The following is a 19,847-nucleotide window of genomic DNA, read 5'->3' on the forward strand; positions in this document are numbered from 1 at the left end:
TTGTGGGATGATGCAGTAGCCAGGCAAGTATTTTGGGTGGCTGTTAAGGACCCAAGCTCTCATTGCTCATGCAAATGCTTAAGAAATTAAAAACTTAAACAGGTGTTTTGCCATCATGTGAAGGCTGAAGGCAGGCTTTAATTCTTACCAGTGAGATACTGTGGCTCTGTCACCTTGAATGCCTTAACATGGCTTCATGCTATAACGTGTCATTATAAGCACCTGCTGACTGGGGGGAGAGAATGAAGAACAGGAGCAAAACCGAGGTGGGGGCTTCCCCAGAGAATAACTCATCTGGAAAGCAGCCAGGGGAGGATATCGTGTTGCTACAGCTGCCAGTTTCGAACCTGAGCGCTGCTGCCAGTGAGCAGCTGACAGGAGGGAGGAGATCAGCCTCTCGCTCAGAGGGGTTGGTGTGTCAGGTTGCCATGCAGAGCACGTGTGGGTAACGCAAGCTGCAAACGCTGCTCCCTGCTTCAGCCACCGGTAGGGAGTGAGCTGGGAGAATGGGGCAGGTGGCTTGGAAGGGTTTGTTCCTCTCGCTTTTTGATTATAAAACAGAGAAATACGTCATTGCAAAGAACAAAAAGGTGGGGATTCTCTACCGAGTGGTGCAGCTCTCCATCCTGGCTTACCTGGTGGGGTAAGAATCGCTCTGTGTTTAACGTGCTGCTGTGGTTGCCTTTGCTTGCTGTGTAGTGAGGAAGATTGATGTAGGATGCTCTGCATACGGCGACAGCTTGCTATGTCAATGCGGATAGTTACATTTATTTATAACTGCTGTTTTTTAATGTCTAATGAACTCGTATCTGATTTTTCACCTGCTAGGGATTGCTAGATTCATCTCTACCTTCCAGATTAATGCTATGTTAAAAATAGATCAAATGGCACTAGGGCTCTGTACTGCATTATTTACGCCTTTATTTCTGTATTTGGTAGGAAAGATGCCAAACCTTAATACTTGACTCATAGGAGACAATAGCATTTAGGGCCATGGTTGCTGAGTCTTGGGACAAACCTGGCTTGTCTGCACGGCTGCATGACGTGCCCAAGTCTAAATGGGAGGGAACCAAGCACAAAGTGGCAAATTTCTTTGTGGGAGTGGGCTGCAGCAGCCAGGATCGTGGAGGATGAGGCAGCGTGAATGTCAGCTGCCTTGCATTTTTCTGAGCTGGGCAGGTTGGCATGGAGATAGCTAGAGCACCTCTCAGAAAAGGCCCAGTTCTGCCAGAGAAGTGACATGTAACGAACACAGCCATACTCCTTGCAGCTTGCAGGCTGATATGTGGAATTATCCAGCCTTCGTGAAGCCTCTGACGTTGCTTTTTGCGTTTCTGGGGCTTTTCAGAATGTGATTTGTAAGCCTCACCCTCACTGTCTGTGCTTTTGAGTCCCCTCACCTTTCTTTCGCCTCATGTTTTCATTGATTAAATATAGTAGGGTCATTTTAGCATGCTGGGTTTATTTATAGAAAGGTGTACAGTTTCAGAGCTTTAGTTAGCAGGACAGAGATGGAGTCTCAGCAGTCTGGTATGTATTAGCTGCTAAAGGAGGAGTCCTGTAGATAATATTGCTGAGCACACGTCCTCCATTCAAGAGGGACATAGCAGGAAGTGACTGTGAATGTTCAGAGACTGTCTGGGCCATACAGGCTATTTTCTTTCACAGGCATGTGTTGCCTTCTGCAGACCTTTTGGCACTGTCACCGGTGGTGCCTGCGGTGCCTCCTTTGTGGCTAGGGCTTGCAGCTTCATCCCAGAGGTGGTTTGCATTAGCCTGCTGCCTGGCTGCTCGGTTATGTACCTGTAGCTGTTCAGAGGCTGGCTAGGCAGCTGTGCTCATCCAACCCCTCTGGACTGGTTGCATGTAGCTGCCATTCCCTCCCAGATTCACTGAGGGACACTTAAGAGTCTCTTTTTAAGCCTTCCTAGGAGAGAAGAAGAGTGTTCTTGGAAAAACAGGAAAGTGGGAAACTTAATAGGGGTGGTGAATGTTATTACTCAGGTTTGTCACGAGCAGCGTGTGTCAGTGCTGCTCAGCTCCTGAGATGGCTGCTTTTGCTTTCTGGGATAGTGCAGTCCAGGTCTGTGCACTGCAAAGGGGAGCTGTGCCAGCAGATGCAGCCTGTGTCCCTCCCTCAAAGCCTGCCCCAGCACCATTAGCTTCTTCAAGGGTCTTGGTGATTTATTGCCTTGGTAGGTGATTTTGACAATACTGTGCAGAAACAGGAAACATTTCATTCAACCCAGGGAGGTTTTCGCCCTATAACAGGGAGTTCTTGCCGCTTCCAGTGGGAAGAAGTGAGTGAAGTCCTTCCGTGGGCTGATTAGAGAGGAAGCAGCTCTTCCAGGTGTGCTTTTGAGAAGCCGGAGCACAGCCCCGGGTGCAGTCACGTTGTTACCATTGCACTGGCTTACAACAGATCCCGTTTCCAGCTGAGAATACTCCCTGCAGATCTCAGCGATATTCAGCTCACCTGCTTGCATCGCATCTCACCAGTTGTGATCTGTTGGTGGACTCATAGCCTAACAGCAAGCTGTTAAAATGGGATTGAATCATTTACTTGTGAAACCAACCACATTTTTCACTGCAACTTGCAAAAGCTTTTGTTATTTTTCACCTTGAGGAACACAGAGCACTGTCCTCCCCTCTTCCCACCAAGGTCACTGAGCATAGCACAGGACGTGGAGGCACGAGGCTTGGTTTTACACCCACTAACTAGTTTCTGCACCTTTTCCTGTGCAGGTGGTCTTAGTCCTGACTCTTCCTCCAGTGCTGTAGATAAGAGCAGCTTGTGACTAGTTCATTCTGAAACTGCAGTAGTAGTTACAGAGGTCATTCAAATATTTTGATTTGCCCTTGAACAGTGTTTGGCCTTAGTGTAAACCTCTAGCTAACTTGTTTTCTGATGTTACTCGCTAATGCTGCTGCCTGCTGTGTTCTTTGCAGGTGGGTGTTTGTTGTCAAGAAAGGCTATCAGGACACAGACACATCCCTCCAGAGCTCTGTCATCACCAAGCTGAAGGGGGTGGCCTTCACCAACACCTCGGAGCTGGGGGAGAGGCTGTGGGATGTTGCAGACTACGTTATCCCACCACAGGTTGGCATCACCCCGCTTCTACCAATCAGGTAGAAAGGCATGTTCCAGTGTGGGTGCTGGTGGAAAGGCTGAAGTGATGTGCCCAGGTCTTTCCTGTGAATAAGCAGGAGATTGGCCAGAAGAGAGTAATTCTGTGCCTACTCTTAGGACTTCCCTGCAAATATGAGAGCAACCTTGTCTATCTCACAAAGGACAATACTTGGCAAACACAACCCGTCAGCAGAAGTCCCATGGATTTCAGTGGGACTGCTCAGCTGAACCTCCTTTCTTGGGCTAGAGCAGATGTGCATGGGGCAGCCCAGAGGAGGTGGGAGATGGGGGGGGGGGAAAAATGTGGTGGAAATTGAATGATACTTGACATGCACCTGGCTAAACCTGCCTCGCTGCTTCGTTGGCTTGGACAGTGAGTTGTATAGCTGCCGCTTAAGGATAAGAGAACAGCAGATGGGGCCTGCTATCATGTTGGAAACTGCTGAACTGTGCTTGCTAGGGGCTGCTTGTTTGTGTGCTTCCCCTGCTAGCATCTGCCATATGTGTGTGAAAGGGCATGAGGGGAAATCGTGATGCTGTGCTGACGAGGCAGAAAGCTGTAAATTGAACAATTTACGTGTCTGTACGTAAGAATAAGGCTTCACCTTCTTTCTGCTGCATCCCTTGTTTGCTCAGATCTGTAGATTTGTGCTCTGCATCTCCACCAGTTTTAACACAAAGCCTCGCTGCCAGCTGTTGATCTCTGACCAACATGTGCTGTGCAGCTGGAAGGCCAGGCAGCAGGCTTGCAGTGCCTCTTGTTCAAGCTATGTGGGAGCCATGGGACCCTTAGCATGTGGCTGGTTGTGCATACCCAGAAATTAAATGCTGGTGTTGACCAGTATTTTAACTTGCCAGATGTTTCTTCTGTGACTCAAGCACTGGTCTTTTTACTGGGAGTCCTTGTAGTGAGGCACGCTGAGTAAATATAGCCAGCTCTGCCTCTGGGCTGGTGTGCCCAGATAACGCGGATATCTGGGCTACAGCACCAAGAACTCAAATGTGGCTGGGCAATCAGGCTACAGTGTGGAACCCAGCACAACCATGGCGATGTTAGACCCTGGGCTCCCAGTGAAACACGGCAACTTCAATGGGCTGTGAATGCCAATGTAGCACCTTAACCTGAGGCAGCTGCAGCTTGCTGTGTTTTCAGCCCTCGCCTGCTTTTTGTAACTGACAGATCACTGCACCTCCCTGTGCCAGAGCTTCCCCAGCTGTGTGAGTGACTGGCAATATCTAAACTCATCCAAACAAATACTCAGACAGAGCTCTGTTGCATCCCAGCGTGAAAAGCACCAGGAGAGAGGGAAGTGTTACTAGTCTGCAGAGAACTGCATCTTTCTTGTAAGAGGTTCTCTAAAATAGGTTTTCTGACCCTTCTTGCCTTACTTTGTTTATTCTAGGGTGAAAACGTCTTCTTTGTCATGACGAATCTGATCGTGACCCCAAACCAGAGGCAAGCCACATGTCCTGAGGTAGGAAGAACTGAGCCCCCTGGCCCCCAGACCCCTACAAAACTGGGGGTAAGAACTGGCAGAGGACACCCAGGGAGCAGCGAACACGGGAAGGATAAAAGGCGAACACTTTTTCTCTGTAGTATATCTCAGTTGGGAAAGTGGAACTGGTTACTGCAAACCTGGGAGGTTCAGTCCTCTTGATTTCCAGAGGCACTGATCATGTAGAGTCTTGCTTGACTTTAGTTGAAGGTGTTGGATGCCTGCCCAGCTGGAGATGAGACCAGAATAGTGATTATTTAGGGTCAGAAAAGGCCATGGGAAAACAACTTGGAGGTGACTCAGTCTGTTTACTGGTAGAGGAGACTTTCTAAGAGCCCCATCCTGCAAAGGGCTGAACGTTCAGGCTTTCACTACTTTTAGGACACTGTGAGGATGCTTAGCACCTTCCAGAATGTGTCTTACGGGCCAAAAGCACAAGGTTTTAAACCCTGTCATATTTAAATGACCTTTTTGGAGACATGGTTCAGAATGGGCTGGAGCCTGGAGGATGAGGATGCTGGCCATACAAGGAGTGTTGTCGGCATGTAGCAATGATTAATTTTCCTTATCACAAGCACAGGGGTAACCCAGGCCCAAAAGCAGAGCTCGTTAAGGACACGGCTGTCCTCTAGTGGCTGCATTAACCCAGCATGCAGCCAAGAGAAGGGCAGTCTTGGGCTCCCAGAACTTGTTGCTTAAATCAAAGATACAGTTATCTCTTAAGGTGGAGTCCTGCGGTCTCCTGCTTATTTTTGGTGACTGGTGGGAAGTGGTGCCTGGGTTTTTCCACAGCTTGTCCCTCTCCAGATTGAGCAGAGGCCAAAAGCAGGACATCTTAGCTAAAGTGTAGTGTTGCTGGCACTGTGCCACTGCCAAGATATTTGCACCTGGCCTGCAGTTACTGCTTCAGCTGCACATTTTCACTGTTCACCATCCTGATTCACCCTACAACAGTGGTACTTAATTACCGCTCTGAGTCGGTCTCAGGAGCATCACTGAACTGAACTAGCCTGGAGAGTGAGACTAGGATTTCCTGGAGTTTGTAGATTTATGCCCTCAGTGCTGGGGAGAACATCCCCATGCTTTGCTCACTGACCAAGTACCTGCTCCCAGCCAGGTTATGCATGAGCAGTGTGAGGTCTGATGCAGCCCTTCTGCGTGGCTGCCTGCCCTCTCCTCTCCTGCCTGCTCAGGTGCCTCCTCAGCTTGTTTGTGCAGTGAAATGTGCACAGCTCTGCTGCTGTCTTGTGTCCTGTCACAGGTCTCACTTCTGTCCTCTTCCACTTCGCAGAGTGTCAGCATTCCTGATGCCCTGTGTTACGAGGATGGGGACTGCCTGGCAGGGCAAGCAGTGGTGGCTGGCAATGGTAAGGAAAAGGGCCCTCCTTCTGTACTGTTTCTGGTAGAGACAGGCTTCTTCGGAGACATCGGCCTGGTTTACAACCCCAGAGATCTCTGACTTCAGAAAGCAACAATAACTTTATTTTCTTTGCTATCTTTCATTAAGATTTTTGCCTTGTTTACAGCTCTGTGGTGGCTAGACCAAAAGAACCCCAGGCTGCTCAGAGAAGCAACAAGAGAGTGGTTGTTCCAGCCGAGGGGCCCTTTCACAGCAGGGAGGAGGGCTTAGGGTGGCGATGAAAAGCATGATTTTCATTTACCCCATAGGCAAGGCGAGGCAGCAGCTGCTCTGTGTGACCGTTTCTGTGCTGTCTGTGCTGCAGGAGTTAAGACTGGCCGTTGTTTGAAAGAAAGGGACAGCATCAGAGGGACTTGCGAGATACTGGCCTGGTGCCCAGTGGAGAAAAGATCCAAGCCCAAGTATGTGGCTGTCCTATGCTGTTTCCAAGCTCAAGTTGCTTGGCTTGTGTGTCATTCAGGGCAGTGTCTGGGTTCCCTCTGCTTGGATGTTTGCTTGAATGTCAGCTGTTCCAGTGCAGGAGGGAGCTCTGCTTGGCCCTCAGCAGGACTGGTCCTCTGCTCCCCCTGCTTGGCTCACTGGCTATCCCGGGGCTGTGTCCAGCTCTCAGTGCTCCCTCTCAGCCTGCATGCTCCTCACTAACACCTTGCTGGCAGTGTGGGGTAAGTGGCTTGTCTGCCAAGGAAAGGGCAGAGCTGGGATCTGGCTGTGGAGGTGCAGAATCTGGCTGCTGAAGCTCTAAGCTCTGAGCAGAGGATGCACCTGCAGAAGCACCACAGGATGGTACCTAGCTGTTTCTTAAATGGCAATTCCAGTTAAACATGTGCGCAGAGTACAAACGTAAAATGTGGAACAAACCCTTCTCTTCCAGGAAACCACTTCTTGCCAGTGCAGAAAACTTCACTGTTTACATCAAGAACTCGATCCGGTTCCCCAAGTTTAAGTTCTCCAAGTAAGTGCAGGTGCTTGGAGGTCCCTGTATCTTCTCCATCACAGAGCCAGTAATCCTGATTTGCTCCATTGTCCTTCTCCTGCCTGAGGAATGGGATGGGAAAGTGAATGTTTCCTCTTCTGAGGCACAGACTGTGTGAGAGTAAGTTGATAAGGCTATCCATCACCAAACGTGGTCTGTGATGGCCCCTACAGCATGGGATGCAGCTGGGGAATGCTCTTAAGGCAATGGAGCTGTCCCTCAGCCAGTACATAGTCAGGTTTCTGGGCTGTTTCTGTTCCCAGATATTCCTCCTCTTCCATAAAAATGAAGGCTGGGAAAATGTAAACTTAAAGATCCGTTTGTGTTTGCTGCTGCAGCTCTTGCTATAATAAGACAGAAAGAAAGAGCGTGTAGAAAGAAGTGTGGTTTTGCTGTTCTGCCGGGCTCAGCTAGACATTTCTAGTATCCTTATTTTTTTAACTGGAGAAGAGTAAATGGTCCTGGAGCACTCTATCAGCCTGCTCCACGTAAGTCCCTCTTTGAGCCTAGATTCAGCTGACCAAGTCCCCATCTAGGCTGCAGGTCTTTTTTGTGTGAGCTGACTGTTTTCCCTAGGGCAGCAGTAGAGAAGCTCGCAGGGTGACAAAAAAAGAAAAGCTGGTGGCAAGGTGCCATTTCTGTTCTGCTTGTGGGATGCTGAAGAAACCTTTTGCCTCTGCAGCCTTGGGGGTGTAGGCTGTGTAGGCAAGCAAAGAGGGACACAAGGTGGCTTCCCCTCTTCCCCACGTGCAGGATGAATGTGTTGGCAACCGACAATGAGTCCTACCTGAAAAGCTGCCGCTACAGCACGGAGCATCCCTACTGCCCCATCTTCCTCCTGGGGAACATTGTCAGATGGGCCGGGAGCGACTTCCATGAAATGGCTTTGGAGGTAGGAGTGTGTTTTTTCCAGCTCACTGTACTGCTCACTGGGTGGCTGTGAGGCCCAGGGATCTGCCTCCCATCCAGGCTTGCAGAAAAGTAGATGCTGTTTCTTAAAATCACCCTGGTCCCATTTATCCTGTTCCCAGGGAATGGGAGACAGGGCAACGTAGGTCCTCTGGAAGAGATGTTTGGGTCAGGTTTCTGTTATTTAGGGCTGCTTAGAAAATGCTGTTCAAGATTACTAAACCACTGGCTTAAACACAGAACTCTGGGATGTCAGTTGGGCTCCCCCTGCTCTGAAAACACCCCATAAGATTACCTTTGCGGGGAGAGTCAGGTGAACAGACACGTTTCTGCAGGGATGCCTGGGATTGCAGCGCCAACCAGGCTGCAACCTGGTTGTAGCACAGGGCGGGGAGTTGGAGTTGGTCTGAGGCATCCTGGGAAGCATGGGGTGAGGAGTGCAGGCTTTGTGCTGGCTTTTGCACTTGTGAACTTTATCCCCGCGTTAAAGAGTGTCTTCTCCACTGAAGTATGTTATAGGCACTTAATGAAATCAGGATGGGAAGCCTCCTCCTGGGATCCCAGCACAAGCAAAACTAGGGTTGTGTGAAGAGTAATGTGATTATTGTCATAAACATACACTTAGTCTGTCCACCGTCGTGTGTTCAGAAATGCATCTGTCCTTGTCCCCTGGGAGAACTTGCCATAGGATCTGACAAAGTTGAAGACACACTGGTTGAACTAAGCTTAAAAACTCACACTGTCTCTCTCTTTCGTCAAGGGTGGTGTGATAGGAATTCAGATTGAATGGAACTGTGATCTTGATAAAGCCCCTTCTGAATGTAATCCTCACTATTCTTTTAGCCGGCTGGATAACAAGTTTGCAGAAAAGTCTATCTCTTCTGGGTACAACTTCAGGTAAGTAAAGAGGAGAATATGATGCAGTACCCGCAGTCAGGCTGAGCTGGTCTGACTCACCGGTGCTGGAGGTTGGCAGCGAGGTACTACCAGACTGGACTGTGCCAGGCACTGCCCCAGCCAGGCACACTGCTTCAGGGGAGGGAGGGAGGGAGGGAGTTATGCCCATGGCAAGCTGCACACTTCCCAGGCACTTGCCCAAGCAATTACCCTCCGTGTGCTGCCTGCACCACATTCCTGATACAAGTGCTGTAATTTCCAGCTTTGAAAACCAAGATCATTTATGACCTCTGCCAGTCTCTTCATAATTGGTATTACCCACTGCTCCTCTGCCTGATTCCCAGTCAATTAACTGCAGGCAAGACCCATAGGTTCAGGCCATGATATCTCTGTTGCAGTACGTTTCCTTTCCATACTCCACGTGGCAATGAGAAATGAATGTCCAGGGAAGCTGCAACTCTGCTATAACCGCGTGCAGACACTTCCCAATCTGAGTGGCTTTCAGATACCATCAGCTAAGAAACACCTAGGTGTGGGAACCAGGCTTGAAAGATAAAGCTGCTTTTGATAGAGGAATAGATCCATTTGAACAGATGGGTGAACTTGGATAGGTTCTTGTGTGTGGGGACAGATGATGGAGTTAAAATCAGCATTGTTCCATTCCAGGTTTGCCAAATATTACCGGGATGCTGAAGGGGTTGACTACCGGACACTCTTTAAAGCATATGGAATCCGTTTTGATGTGATGGTGAATGGCAAGGTGAGGTTCCCGGCCAGAGTATTTCTTAGCCTGGAGTGGAAGAAGGGGAGAGACACTACTCAGTGAAAAGGCAGCTTTGGGGTGAGAACAGCCTCTCTGGCTTCTTGTAGGAAAGAGCTCTTGCCATTCATCTATGTGGAGCTAACCCTGCATAAGACAGGAGGTGACCTGGGGTGCGGACGAGGTAAAGGTCAGCAGTCTGCATCTCTTACACCTAAAAACAGTCTCATCCAGCAGATGTAAATATGCGCCAGAGACTTGATTTCCATGTGCATGCGCTGGAGAAAGAGAAGCCTAATCCAGAGATGACGCAAGCACAGAAATGCAGCCATGAGCAGTTGGCACTGAGACACAGACAGAGCTTTAGCCTCGAAGATTGTTCACTGCAAATCTTTTTGTGGTTATGCTTGCTGGTTGCTAACAAAACACACCCACAGGCACTAGTAGCTTCCCCTGTGTAATACCACACCCTTAAGTTTGTTTCTTGGATTGTGCTTTCACTGAATATTTCATGACCCGTTTTTCTTTTAGGCAGGGAAATTTAACATCATTCCCACCGTTATCAATATCGGTTCAGGGCTTGCTCTCATGGGGGCGGTAAGTTGATGTATTTTCTTACAGTAACATATTGGGACCCAGATCTGTCACTTAGCTGTTAGGAGAATAAAATGGGACCGTTTGTTTGTGTTTTCTCCGGCAGAGGCTTTGCTACTTTGGCTGCTCAGTCAGGTGTATGTCTGTGTCCTGTCCTAAAGGCATTTGTATCTTGTAGTCTCCTACAAATTATTCTTCTTTAATGTTCATTGCAATTTAGATCTGAACATATCCTTCTCTACTTTAAAGATAAAACATGGTAGTGTAAAAAACCTGAACTGTGCTGGCTGATTTCAGCTCTGTTACCATGGAAAGGGCAAACACTGTGAAGGCTGTGATGTGCTCAATTACTACACCCTGATGGCCATAAAATACCTCAAGCAGAGTTTTTCTCCATGCCTGCCCTCCAATTCCAATTATGCATTAGCTCTTGAGTGAGATATTCCAGTGTTTAGTAGCTCACCTGTCAGCTCTGCCTGCATTGTGCCTCTTCTGAAAGAAGTGACTGATGACTTGAAAAGTTTGAGGTGGGAAATGAAGTATTTGTACCACGGCAGGTCTAACCTGTCCCTGGTGGCTACAGTGTTCCTCAAATTTGGTGCAAAGACCATAAGATCTAAGCACCTAGGGAGAAAACAAATGCATCAAAGAGAACTTGGAGCAAGGATGAGTAACTGCAGGCCCAGCACATTACCCAGGAGGAGAGTTTGTTGAATGTTATGCAGCCTGGGAGAGTTTGGGGTGGAGGACAGCAGTGTCCCTGTGGGGAGATGGGTTTGCTCCATGACAAATGTCGTTGTTACAGGCCATGACAAATTCTTTCTGTTTTTGCAGGGAGCTTTCTTTTGTGACCTGGTGCTGCTGTATCTGATTAAAAAGAGTAATTTTTATCGAGGCAAAAAGTATGAGGAAGTAAAGTAAGCAGGCTTGGCTTTTGTGTTTTAAATGTAATGGCTTTATTGTTATGACTAATAGAAATAGAAGGAGATACGGGAATGCAGTAAACTTTAATGGCAAACAAAGGCCAATTCCAGGAAATCATATTCCTCCAAATGAGTTTAGCCAAGTTACTCCCTCCCTCATTCATCGCTGCAGTTAGCTGGGAAACAAGGGAAGCTGCTGTATCATGGTTGGTCTATAAATGGCCTTGCACTGTCAGTCCGTAATGACTGCAGATGGAATTGGGCCAGCTCCAAGGGCTCCAGAGCCTCATGAAACTGAGAATTGGAGCTGTAGGTGTGATGGCCTTTGTGATAAGGTGTGGTAAGGCCTGGCTGGGAACCTCTTCTGTGTTGCTTCCTGAAACAGAAATAGCCTGCTTGCATTTTCTGTCATCCTTGCTTGTCTCCTCAGGTCCAGTTCCAGGAAATCATTATCTAGCCCTACTCTGAATGGGAATCAGAGCCCTGACCAACTCGGTGGGCTCTAGGCACAGTGATGGGGCCGTCAACTGGAATCACGTTCCAGGAAAATCACACAGGTGTGAGATGACACTGGGACTGGGAAGTGGAGATACCCAGATGAAATCTACCATCTATTATTGGGATTCCCAGAGGGAAAAAATCCTTTAAAGAACACCCTTCTTTCCCTGAGATGTTCTCTGGTATCCTGAGCTTGCAACACCTGTGTTGTCACTATGGATTTATAAGACTATTTTATAAGAGGAAAAAGAAGGCACCAAATGAATGTTTTTATATTTATTGATAGATATATCTGTACCTACGTTAATAGCCAGCATTCTCCTGTGGCTGTGCTTTGCTTTTAAGTGTGAAAGAGCGGCGATGTGAAACACCAGTGACATTTTGAGGAGGGCTGAGGCCAAGAATCAACCCGTCTCCTGCTCCACTGGCTTGCAGCCACGGCTTCCAACTCCCGCTTTTGTTATTTGCAAGATTAGATATAAAGCAGCAGGACTGCTCTTGTTAGGAAGTGCAAGGAAATGCAACATTTCAGCAACTCTCAGAGGCCAGAAGAAAGTGCTTTATTATCCTACGCCACCCACGCCGAGTGGGCCTGTTTTGGAGGGCAATTGCTTTCACTGCTGTGTCTGTGTTGTAACTGTTAGGGGTGGAAGCAGAGCTCCTCCAGGGAAAGCCTTTACAACAGCTGCCACAAAGTGCTCTGCTCCTTTCTCCTAGGAACGTCAGGAGACTGAGCCTGCCACAGCTCTGAGCGGGGAATTGATTTCAGCCATGGCGGGGTCCCAGCTACCTCATCTGCTACCCAGATTCTCTGTTTGTAGTTAACCAGATAACCAACCAGTATTTCAGACCACAGAGAAGGTAACACGTGCAGAGGGGTATTTTGAAGCAAGACAGGGACAGGTGCTTTTGTGGTTAGTGAAAAGCGTTTCAGCATACTGAAAAACAACATGGTGCTGGCAATATGTGCATGGAGATGGTGCTAGGTTCTCCCTTCTTTGTTTAGTGCCTGGTTTCATTTGCTAGTGATTATGCTTTCTGTATCACTTACTATTTGCTCATGGTGGAGAGAGATCTGGATGGGGCACTTCGTGCTTCTGCCCTTTTTGTAGTACCCTGAAAGTACTGGTAGTACTGTGGAGATTGAAAAGGGGAGCTGTCAGGTAAAACAGACTTTGCCAGGTTCTTCCAAATATACTAACAGGAAGAAAAAATAGAAGACAGATGTCCACTATTTCAACGCTTCGGTATCTTTCAAGAATCATTTGTGGTTTGTTGTTTCTCAGGATAAAACTAAGTAACGGCAGCCCATTTTGTGAATTTACGCTCAAGTGGGGCTGCAACTACTCTTAAGATGAAAATTAATAATAGCATTGCTTTCTTTTAAAGTTGGTGTTTGAGCTAGCAGGAACTGACTCACCAGCTCCTGAAGACGGTAGGTGACCGTTCCTGTCCCTGACATATTAGTCCTTTCACTTCAAGCCTCTGCACCATGGCGTGGCACAAACTGATCAGTGTTCTGTAAATGCCACTGGTCACTGTTAACCAGTTGTTCTGATAGTGTGTTTCCATCCACTCTTTGACTATCAGGATTTAAAGGACTCCTGCTGCAGCACACTCATGTATTGTCAGGACAGGTGTAGAGAGGATGGCATTACAGAAGGCTGCTGTGATGTGTTACACACAGAGGGAAACAGCAAGCCCCACCTACCTCTGCTTTAACTTCTCCGAAGTGATTACTCTGAGACTGTTTGACTCTAAATGAGAACTCACCTGTGTTAGCAGTGGCAAGGTCTGAGTTCAGTCATTGGTAGCAAACCCCACCCAGTCTCATTCACTCCCTCTGCTCCTGCTCAGCTGCAAGTAAATATTAACTAGTCTAACATGTAGCTAAAAATGGAGTTAAGCACTGGAGATAAAGTAATTTAGGATGAGCTATGTACCTCTGATGCTATAGCTACAGCCAAAAATCTCTCTAGGCAAAGGTGAGTCACCCTGTGTACAACGGACAGGCTGCCCTAGGCAGGCCTTTTGAAACCACCATGCCAGTGAAACAGCTCAAACTTTGGCTGTCAGGCCTTCATTCTGTTTAAATAATTTCTAGATGGTGAAACACATGGGGAAGGCCAAGGCATCACTGAGACCAAATAGCTCATCCTAACAGTAAAGCTGACTGTGTTCTACTGAAGCCAGTGCTTCAACGTGACAAAACAGACCAAAGCTATTTCCTGAATTTAAGTCTTCAGGGGACTTTAGCACCCCAAAATTCACTAGAATGTTTTTCCCTTCTTTATACTGTTCATTTAATGCAATTTGCACAACAGTTGTGATTAATAAAACAACCAGACTTCTCCTTAGGAGCTTGTTTCTTGAGTTTGATTTTTTTCTTGTCTTTGATGTACAGCAATAAACTGTGTCACGTTAGGGCAGTGCTAAGATGCCTCTACAAAACATGTTCTCTAGGTTGCACATATCCATTTCTCTTTGTCACACGTACTTACGTTAAGCAATTCAAGTAAGAGTCTAGAAAGTATTTCAGTGGTGCAGATGTTTAAACGATATTCATTGATGCGTGAAAAGTGGTGGCTGTTTTCTGATGGTATGAATCTGTCAAAGCATACAACTGAGGGAATTGAGAATGTGACCTCCCCCCACCAAAAAAGATACATGACTTAAGCAGTGTTTATAGTTTCAGATCCACCTTCTTGTATAACCCTGCATTTCACCAGAACTTGACTTTTCTGTAAAGTGTCTTTGAAAACAGAATCTAATGTCTTAAAACCTTTGTGTAACAGTTAACCTGTTATAAGGGGCTGGTGAATCAATGATGGCCTCAGTTAACCAGACGAAGCAATGTGGGGTTGTAGAAGAAAGTACACAACAGAACCCAGTTGTTGTGCACGCGTGAGTGCTAGTTGTAGGTGAGAGGCTCCAAGCACTGTTTGCACAAGCAGCTCTAGAGCAAAGACACATTACCTCTGTAGTGGGTGATCAAGTTGTCCTTTCTGTCCCTACCAGACATGGCACCGCAACACACCACTCAGTTGCAGGAATCCTGCTGCTTACACAAGCCTAAGCTAGCAGGCAATAAGACACTGTGTGCATTTTGGTGCCTGTATTTCATTGGACACAATAGCATTAAACACAGCAGTGTTTGGCTTGTGAGAGCATCACTTAGCGACTTTTGTCCATGCCAGTGAAGAGTCTCCACGACAATGTCATTTATTTATAAGGTGTAAATACAGCAACTGTGGAAGATAACATTTGCACTAGCAACTCAAACACATTTCTGTATCAAACCTTTACATACAGTTAATTACATGCTGCTGTGAAATATTTCCCTGTGTCAGTGGATTATTTTTAGAGTGCTGTTATAACTGGGCAGGCAGCAACTACAGAAGGGGCGGGGGGTAATTGGTATTTCTTACCCAAAACGCTGAGAATACAAGGAACTAAAGTAATCAGAATCTGCAGATGTGACTGCAATTAAGGACAGAAATTGTTCTTCAGCCACCAAATATCCATGGGAGGCATCTGAGCGCTTTCACATTCAGTTTAATTAGCACAGTACTACCGATTCATTTGTAGTTGCACATAATTTACTGACGGTATTGACGACACGAGCGATGAACAACGGTTTAAAAGGTGAGCTGGCCGAGGCGTGGGGGTGACTTTTGGCAACGGTCCTCCCGCTTCGTTACAAACCCCCGCAGCTAACGCGGCTCCCGGCCGCTTCAGTAGACGTGCACCATGCCGTAGAGGAAAGTCCAGAAGAGGACGTAGGTGAAGAGCCCCCCGATGAGCCCCCCCGTGAACAGCGGCCGTCGCGACTTGAAGTACTTGTTCCACCGGCGGCCGGCTTTTAGCACCAGGAGCACGGAGAGCAGGACGGAGGCCAAGAAGTAGAAGACGAAGCCGTGCAGCCCGCTCAGGCCGAGGATCCCGGCGGTGGCGCCCGACAGGGCCGAGACCGACGTGCGGCAGTAGTCCAGCACGGCCGCGTTGCCCCTCACGGCCGCCTCGCTGATGAACTGCGGCCCCTCGCGCCTGGCGGCCGCCGCCGGGGCGGCCATGGCTCCCTGCCGGGCTCCGGGACGAGGCTGGGGGGGGGCACACGGACAGACACGCGGATGGACGCACGGACACAGCGAGAGCGGCGCGGGGCGCCCCGCCTCAGGCCGCGCTCCCTCAGGAGCCGCCCTCAGGGGCCCGGCTCCGTCCCTCAGCGACCTCCCGCTCCCCCCCGTACCTCACGCCCGGCTCCGCGCTGCTCCGCGGGGCCCCGCGCCGGGCCGGCCCCTCACGGCTCGCGGCCTGCCGGGGGTCAGAGCTCAGCGCTCAACGCCGCGGGGCCTGGAGCCGCCCGCCGGAAGCTGCCGGCGGCCATCTTAGCGCGGGGGCCGCCGGGGCGAAGCGGGGCCGGGCCCCACGGCAGGGCGGGGCGGGGCGGGGCCGGGCGAGGCTTTTGTTCGGGCGGCGGCGGCGGGGCTGGGACCGGGAGCGCGGCCGGGGCGATGTCGTACGTGCCGGGACAGCCGGTCACCGCCGTCGTGGTGAGGCGCGGCGCGGGGCGGGGCGGGGGCTGCTATAGGGAGGGGGGGACCCGAGGGGGACTGGCCCCGGGCAGACCCCGCCGCTGGGCGCCGAGCGGGGCCGGGCCCGACGCGATCGCTTCTCGGCCCCCCGGCGAGGCTGTGCCCGTGCCGGCAGCTCGGCACCGGGCGGCGCTCCCCGGGCCTGCAGCCTTGTGCCGGGCTGCGGGCAGGGGCTGGGCGAGCGGCTGGCCAAGGGTGGTGGAGGAGAGCGGCTGCGGTGCATTAATTGTCTTTTACAGCACGGTAATTGCCTTAATGGGAGCAGCGCGAGTGAGGCCTTTTGGTGTTTCCTCCCCTAGTTGGGATGTAAGCGAGTGTAACCGCCTCGGGCGGCTTCACCACTAACCCAGCCAGGGTTTGCTGCACCACTTGTCTGTGTGGGAGCCCCCAGGCACGGGGCAGCTGCCTCACCCCACACTTTGCACCCTGATGGAGGTGTTCAAGAAGAGCCCCCTGAGTCGTTACTGTTTGAGTTAAGGCCTGGGATTTTTGTGTCAGCTCAAGAATTGTAAGAGCTGGCAGCTGTACAGTGCTTAGGCAGTGGGTAGCATTTGTCAGATGCCTGCGGTCACCAGACAGCAAGGAACCGACCTCTGGATTGCAGCAGCGTTGATAAGTTATCCATCCCACTAATAGGCTGCTATTCTCACTGACAGGGTGAGGCAGGAACAGGAGGCACTCTGATAAAACCCTGAGATGATTCAAGATATGAGTGACTATTCGTCAGCAAGACCTGACTTGTGTTTAAGGAGATGTGCTTCCTTTTTAATGTTTTCCCCCTTGTTTCTCAGGGCAGAGGTAGTACAGTGACTAGGCACTTAGCCATACAATGGCATGACAGCCCTTGTACTTGCAGATCCCCTCCTGTTCTGGTGTTTGGGGTAGGGCTGAGAACAGCTCAGAACCAACTGTTGTCACTTCAAGGCTGCATGCAGCTGACAGATGACAAGTGCTATGTGATAGTTCTGTGCTGCCAGCAGGTTTTAGAGCTGTTTGCTTACCCTGTGTGCAGGTTTGATGGATGGCTATTACCCTTACAAAACTGCCATACAGCCTTCTCTCGTAGAGGTACTGGAAGCTTATGGTATCTCTGATAGCTCAGTGTAACTAGGTCTTAAGATTTCTTGCAATTCATTTCAGTGATCACAGTACTCTTATCTTCTCTTTTTAGCAAAGAATTGAAATACATAAGCTTCGCCAAGGTGACAACTTGATTCTGGGATTCAGCATTGGAGGTGGCATTGATCAGGATCCTACTCAAAATCCTTTCTCTGAAGATAAGACTGACAAGGTCAGAGGCAGTGTTTTTTTTTTATAGCAATTAGGCTGAGCAAGCACTACTGGAGTGCATCTGTATTCTGCCCTCTAACACAGTTGACTGAAGTTAGTGTTGTTATCCTTTGCAGGCTAAGCTTGTGTTTAACTTACCCAGCTCTCCACCTTTTATTCTCTCCAACACTGCACAAACCTGTTCTTAACTAAAATCCTGTAGTGTGCTACAAAGCATTTCTGCATTGCCAGTAGAACAGCCCTTCCATAAGAGCTATTCATTTTAACACTCAATTTTTGTTTTTCCAGGGCATTTATGTAACAAGGGTGACAGAAGGAGGCCCAGCAGAAGTTGCAGGACTTCAGATTGGTGATAAGATCATGCAGGTAAACGCCAAGTTAAGACGAGTACCAATCCAGTACCAGGTACACACTACAGATAAGCTTCTGCTGGGAGAACTTCTGTCTTCTGGGTACTTTCCAGGGCAGTTTGTAGGGCTTACAAATAAACAGAGTTGTGGCATAAGAATGATGTACTAGATATACTTACGGGACAGTTACAGGACACCTGCGAGTCCATACAGCCTTGCCCTAGCTTGCTTTAAGACTTGCTCTTTGCCTGTTGAAGCCTTTTATGTTCTTTTCTAGGTGAATGGCTGGGATATGACAATGGTGACCCATGACCAAGCTAGGAAGAGGCTGACAAAAAGAAATGAAGAAGTGGTGCGGCTGCTGGTGACCAGGCAATCTCTGCAGAAGGCTGTGCAGCAATCCATGCTGTCCTAATCAATCATGAAGTTGGGGAGGGGTTGGGGAGGGAGATGCATAGACTGGATATCAAGCAAGGGAGCAAAGGCTAGAGCTGAACAGATTCTGGAAGGAATATACGTTCCTAACTGTGGTAAACACTACTCTTATTTTCTCTGGTGTAATTGACAATAGTTAAACTTTAGAGAAGTACTCCGAGAGGACTAAAGTCTTCCCTGCAGGTACACGGGAAGGCTTTATAATAGTCATGGCTTTCAGGAGGACAGGGCAAACCCTTTTATTTAAGGAAAAAACTGGAGAAGCCTCACTTTTGACAGGATTTTTCTGGAGCACGAAGGTTTCCTGTTTCAACAGGAATTTGGTTTCTACCAAGGACGATAAGAGGCTTTTGCTGTGCTTACACTTGTAGAAGTGAGCTGTTGTGTCCTCCCATGCTATCAAGTTAAAATGCCAGGATTAAGAGTTGCACACTGCTGTGGGGAAGAGCACTGTACTAATCTCACACTGTGTGTTAGGTAGACAGAGCTTGCTGAAGGGTTTGGGGCATTATGGCTTACTGCAAAGACTTTTGGTACAGAGCAGCCTCTTCAGACAAAAAAAAAGCTGAGTAACAGTTATTAATACCTGGGATAGTTTTAGTGCATTTCACGGGTATTAAAGAGTTCTAGACAGTACAGTTCAGCTTCATTGTCAGAGAACTTGATTCTCTTTGTTCAAGAGTAATTTGTAATATCAAATGAATCAAGTTTAAATAAAAAAAACACTATGGACCAGGATGAGCAGGTAGAGAAAGTGCTGTTGCTAAACTTACCAAGAGAGCTGCTTGTATCCAGAGTCTTCAGTTCTTCATTCCACTTGTATCGGACTATTGGGGTAGATTTTGGTCTCTTTTCCATAAGACTGTTCAAATCACTGATTTATTAATTGAAGAGATGAATATGCCAGTAACTTGTCAAAGTGCCTCTTAACCAAATTTAAATTTCTGGTAAGCTATTACATTGTTTAAATCAACATGTCACAGGATTTAAGATTTTTGCTGCACCACTGAGTTAATTATCTGGCTTCCTAGTGGTTTAACTAGCTAAAACCTGGCATTTTTAATCCACCTCAGTTGATACATATCTGTACTTTCCTTAAGCAGTCTTCAGGTAAGCTTGTAAATAGAACATAAGAAGGGGGCAGTCTAACTTATTCAGTATGTTACTGCTGTGCTATTTACATGTTGTATCAATCTCAGACTTCTGTACACACCAGCAGATGCCTACTTACCATTTTTATATCTATTTGAATTACTTCAGTACTGCTTTTGAATTTTGTAACTTAAGAATTCAGTGGTAAGTTTTAAGGCTCTCAAGTTGAAGTTATTTTTGTTACTGTAAAGATACACTCCTATTTGTACTGCTATTTCACTTGATTTTACACACAATAAAACAAGAGTTGGATTACCCGAGCTGTTCCTCTTTACATTGAAGGAAGGCCATATCACTTGAATGCCTCCACCTGAGACCTCTTTTCTGGCTCATAGTGGATTGTGGTCTACATGAACACAAAGCATTCAAGTATTTGTTGGATTCCCCTCAAGTTACTTTAAAAGGTTATAATGCTTACCTTGATT

The 19,847-nt window shown here is 48.2% G+C and overlaps 3 protein-coding genes across 5 annotated transcripts; 2 read left to right on the forward strand and 1 right to left on the reverse strand.

Annotated features, from left to right (window-relative positions):
- The first annotated feature begins 403 nt into the window (after positions 1 to 403).
- Positions 404 to 14,930, forward strand: P2RX5 (purinergic receptor P2X 5). 3 transcript variants are annotated; one of them, XM_050714708.1, is made up of 12 exons: positions 404 to 643; positions 2,950 to 3,100; positions 4,534 to 4,605; positions 5,918 to 5,993; positions 6,351 to 6,447; positions 6,918 to 6,998; positions 7,773 to 7,911; positions 8,689 to 8,825; positions 9,492 to 9,585; positions 10,117 to 10,182; positions 11,014 to 11,096; positions 11,533 to 13,959. In XM_050714708.1, exons 1-12 carry the CDS (start codon positions 507 to 509, stop codon positions 11,606 to 11,608), a joined length of 1,209 nt encoding a protein of 402 aa, XP_050570665.1. In that variant the 5' UTR covers positions 404 to 506; the 3' UTR covers positions 11,609 to 13,959. The 3 variants fall into 3 exon arrangements, with proteins under 3 accessions (XP_050570665.1, XP_050570666.1, XP_050570664.1); XM_050714707.1 differs by having other exon boundaries at positions 507 to 643; positions 4,534 to 4,653; positions 11,533 to 14,930; XM_050714709.1 differs by lacking the exon at positions 11,014 to 11,096 and having other exon boundaries at positions 432 to 643.
- EMC6 (ER membrane protein complex subunit 6) lies at positions 14,798 to 16,027 on the reverse strand. Its single transcript, XM_035561102.2, has 2 exons — positions 15,850 to 16,027; positions 14,798 to 15,700 (listed from the first exon to the last, which is right to left on the reverse strand). The coding sequence occupies exon 2, from the start codon at positions 15,671 to 15,673 to the stop codon at positions 15,335 to 15,337; it is 339 nt and encodes a 112-aa protein (XP_035416995.1). The 5' UTR covers positions 15,674 to 15,700; positions 15,850 to 16,027; the 3' UTR covers positions 14,798 to 15,334.
- A 10-nt stretch (positions 16,028 to 16,037) lies between these two features.
- TAX1BP3 (Tax1 binding protein 3) lies at positions 16,038 to 19,679 on the forward strand. The gene is made up of 4 exons (XM_035560893.2): positions 16,038 to 16,153; positions 17,367 to 17,486; positions 17,774 to 17,851; positions 18,113 to 19,679. Exons 1-4 carry the CDS (start codon positions 16,115 to 16,117, stop codon positions 18,248 to 18,250), a joined length of 375 nt encoding a protein of 124 aa, XP_035416786.1. The 5' UTR covers positions 16,038 to 16,114; the 3' UTR covers positions 18,251 to 19,679.
- Positions 19,680 to 19,847: the final 168 nt, after the last annotated feature.

Source organism: Cygnus atratus, chromosome 20 (genome assembly GCF_013377495.2).
Source record: "Cygnus atratus isolate AKBS03 ecotype Queensland, Australia chromosome 20, CAtr_DNAZoo_HiC_assembly, whole genome shotgun sequence".
NCBI lineage: Eukaryota > Metazoa > Chordata > Aves > Anseriformes > Anatidae > Cygnus > Cygnus atratus.

What these genes read in the sequence shown, in the direction of transcription:
- P2RX5 (XM_050714707.1), top strand. Translation starts at nt 507, where the DNA reads ATGGGGCAGGTGGCTTGGAAGGGTTTGTTCCTCTCGCTTTTTGATTAT. An exon ending in AGCAGTGGTGGCTGGCAATG is followed by an intron (nt 5,994 to 6,350) that starts GTAAGGAAAAGG and finishes TCTGTGCTGCAG; the next exon opens with GAGTTAAGACTGGCCGTTGT. An exon ending in CCCAAGTTTAAGTTCTCCAA is followed by an intron (nt 6,999 to 7,772) that starts GTAAGTGCAGGT and finishes CCCCACGTGCAG; the next exon opens with GATGAATGTGTTGGCAACCG.
- TAX1BP3 (XM_035560893.2), top strand. Translation starts at nt 16,115, where the DNA reads ATGTCGTACGTGCCGGGACAGCCGGTCACCGCCGTCGTG. An exon ending in AGCCGGTCACCGCCGTCGTG is followed by an intron (nt 16,154 to 17,366) that starts GTGAGGCGCGGC and finishes TTCTCTTTTTAG; the next exon opens with CAAAGAATTGAAATACATAA. An exon ending in TTGGTGATAAGATCATGCAG is followed by an intron (nt 17,852 to 18,112) that starts GTAAACGCCAAG and finishes GTTCTTTTCTAG; the next exon opens with GTGAATGGCTGGGATATGAC.
- EMC6 (XM_035561102.2), bottom strand. Translation starts at nt 15,673, where the DNA reads ATGGCCGCCCCGGCGGCGGCCGCCAGGCGCGAGGGGCCGCAGTTCATC.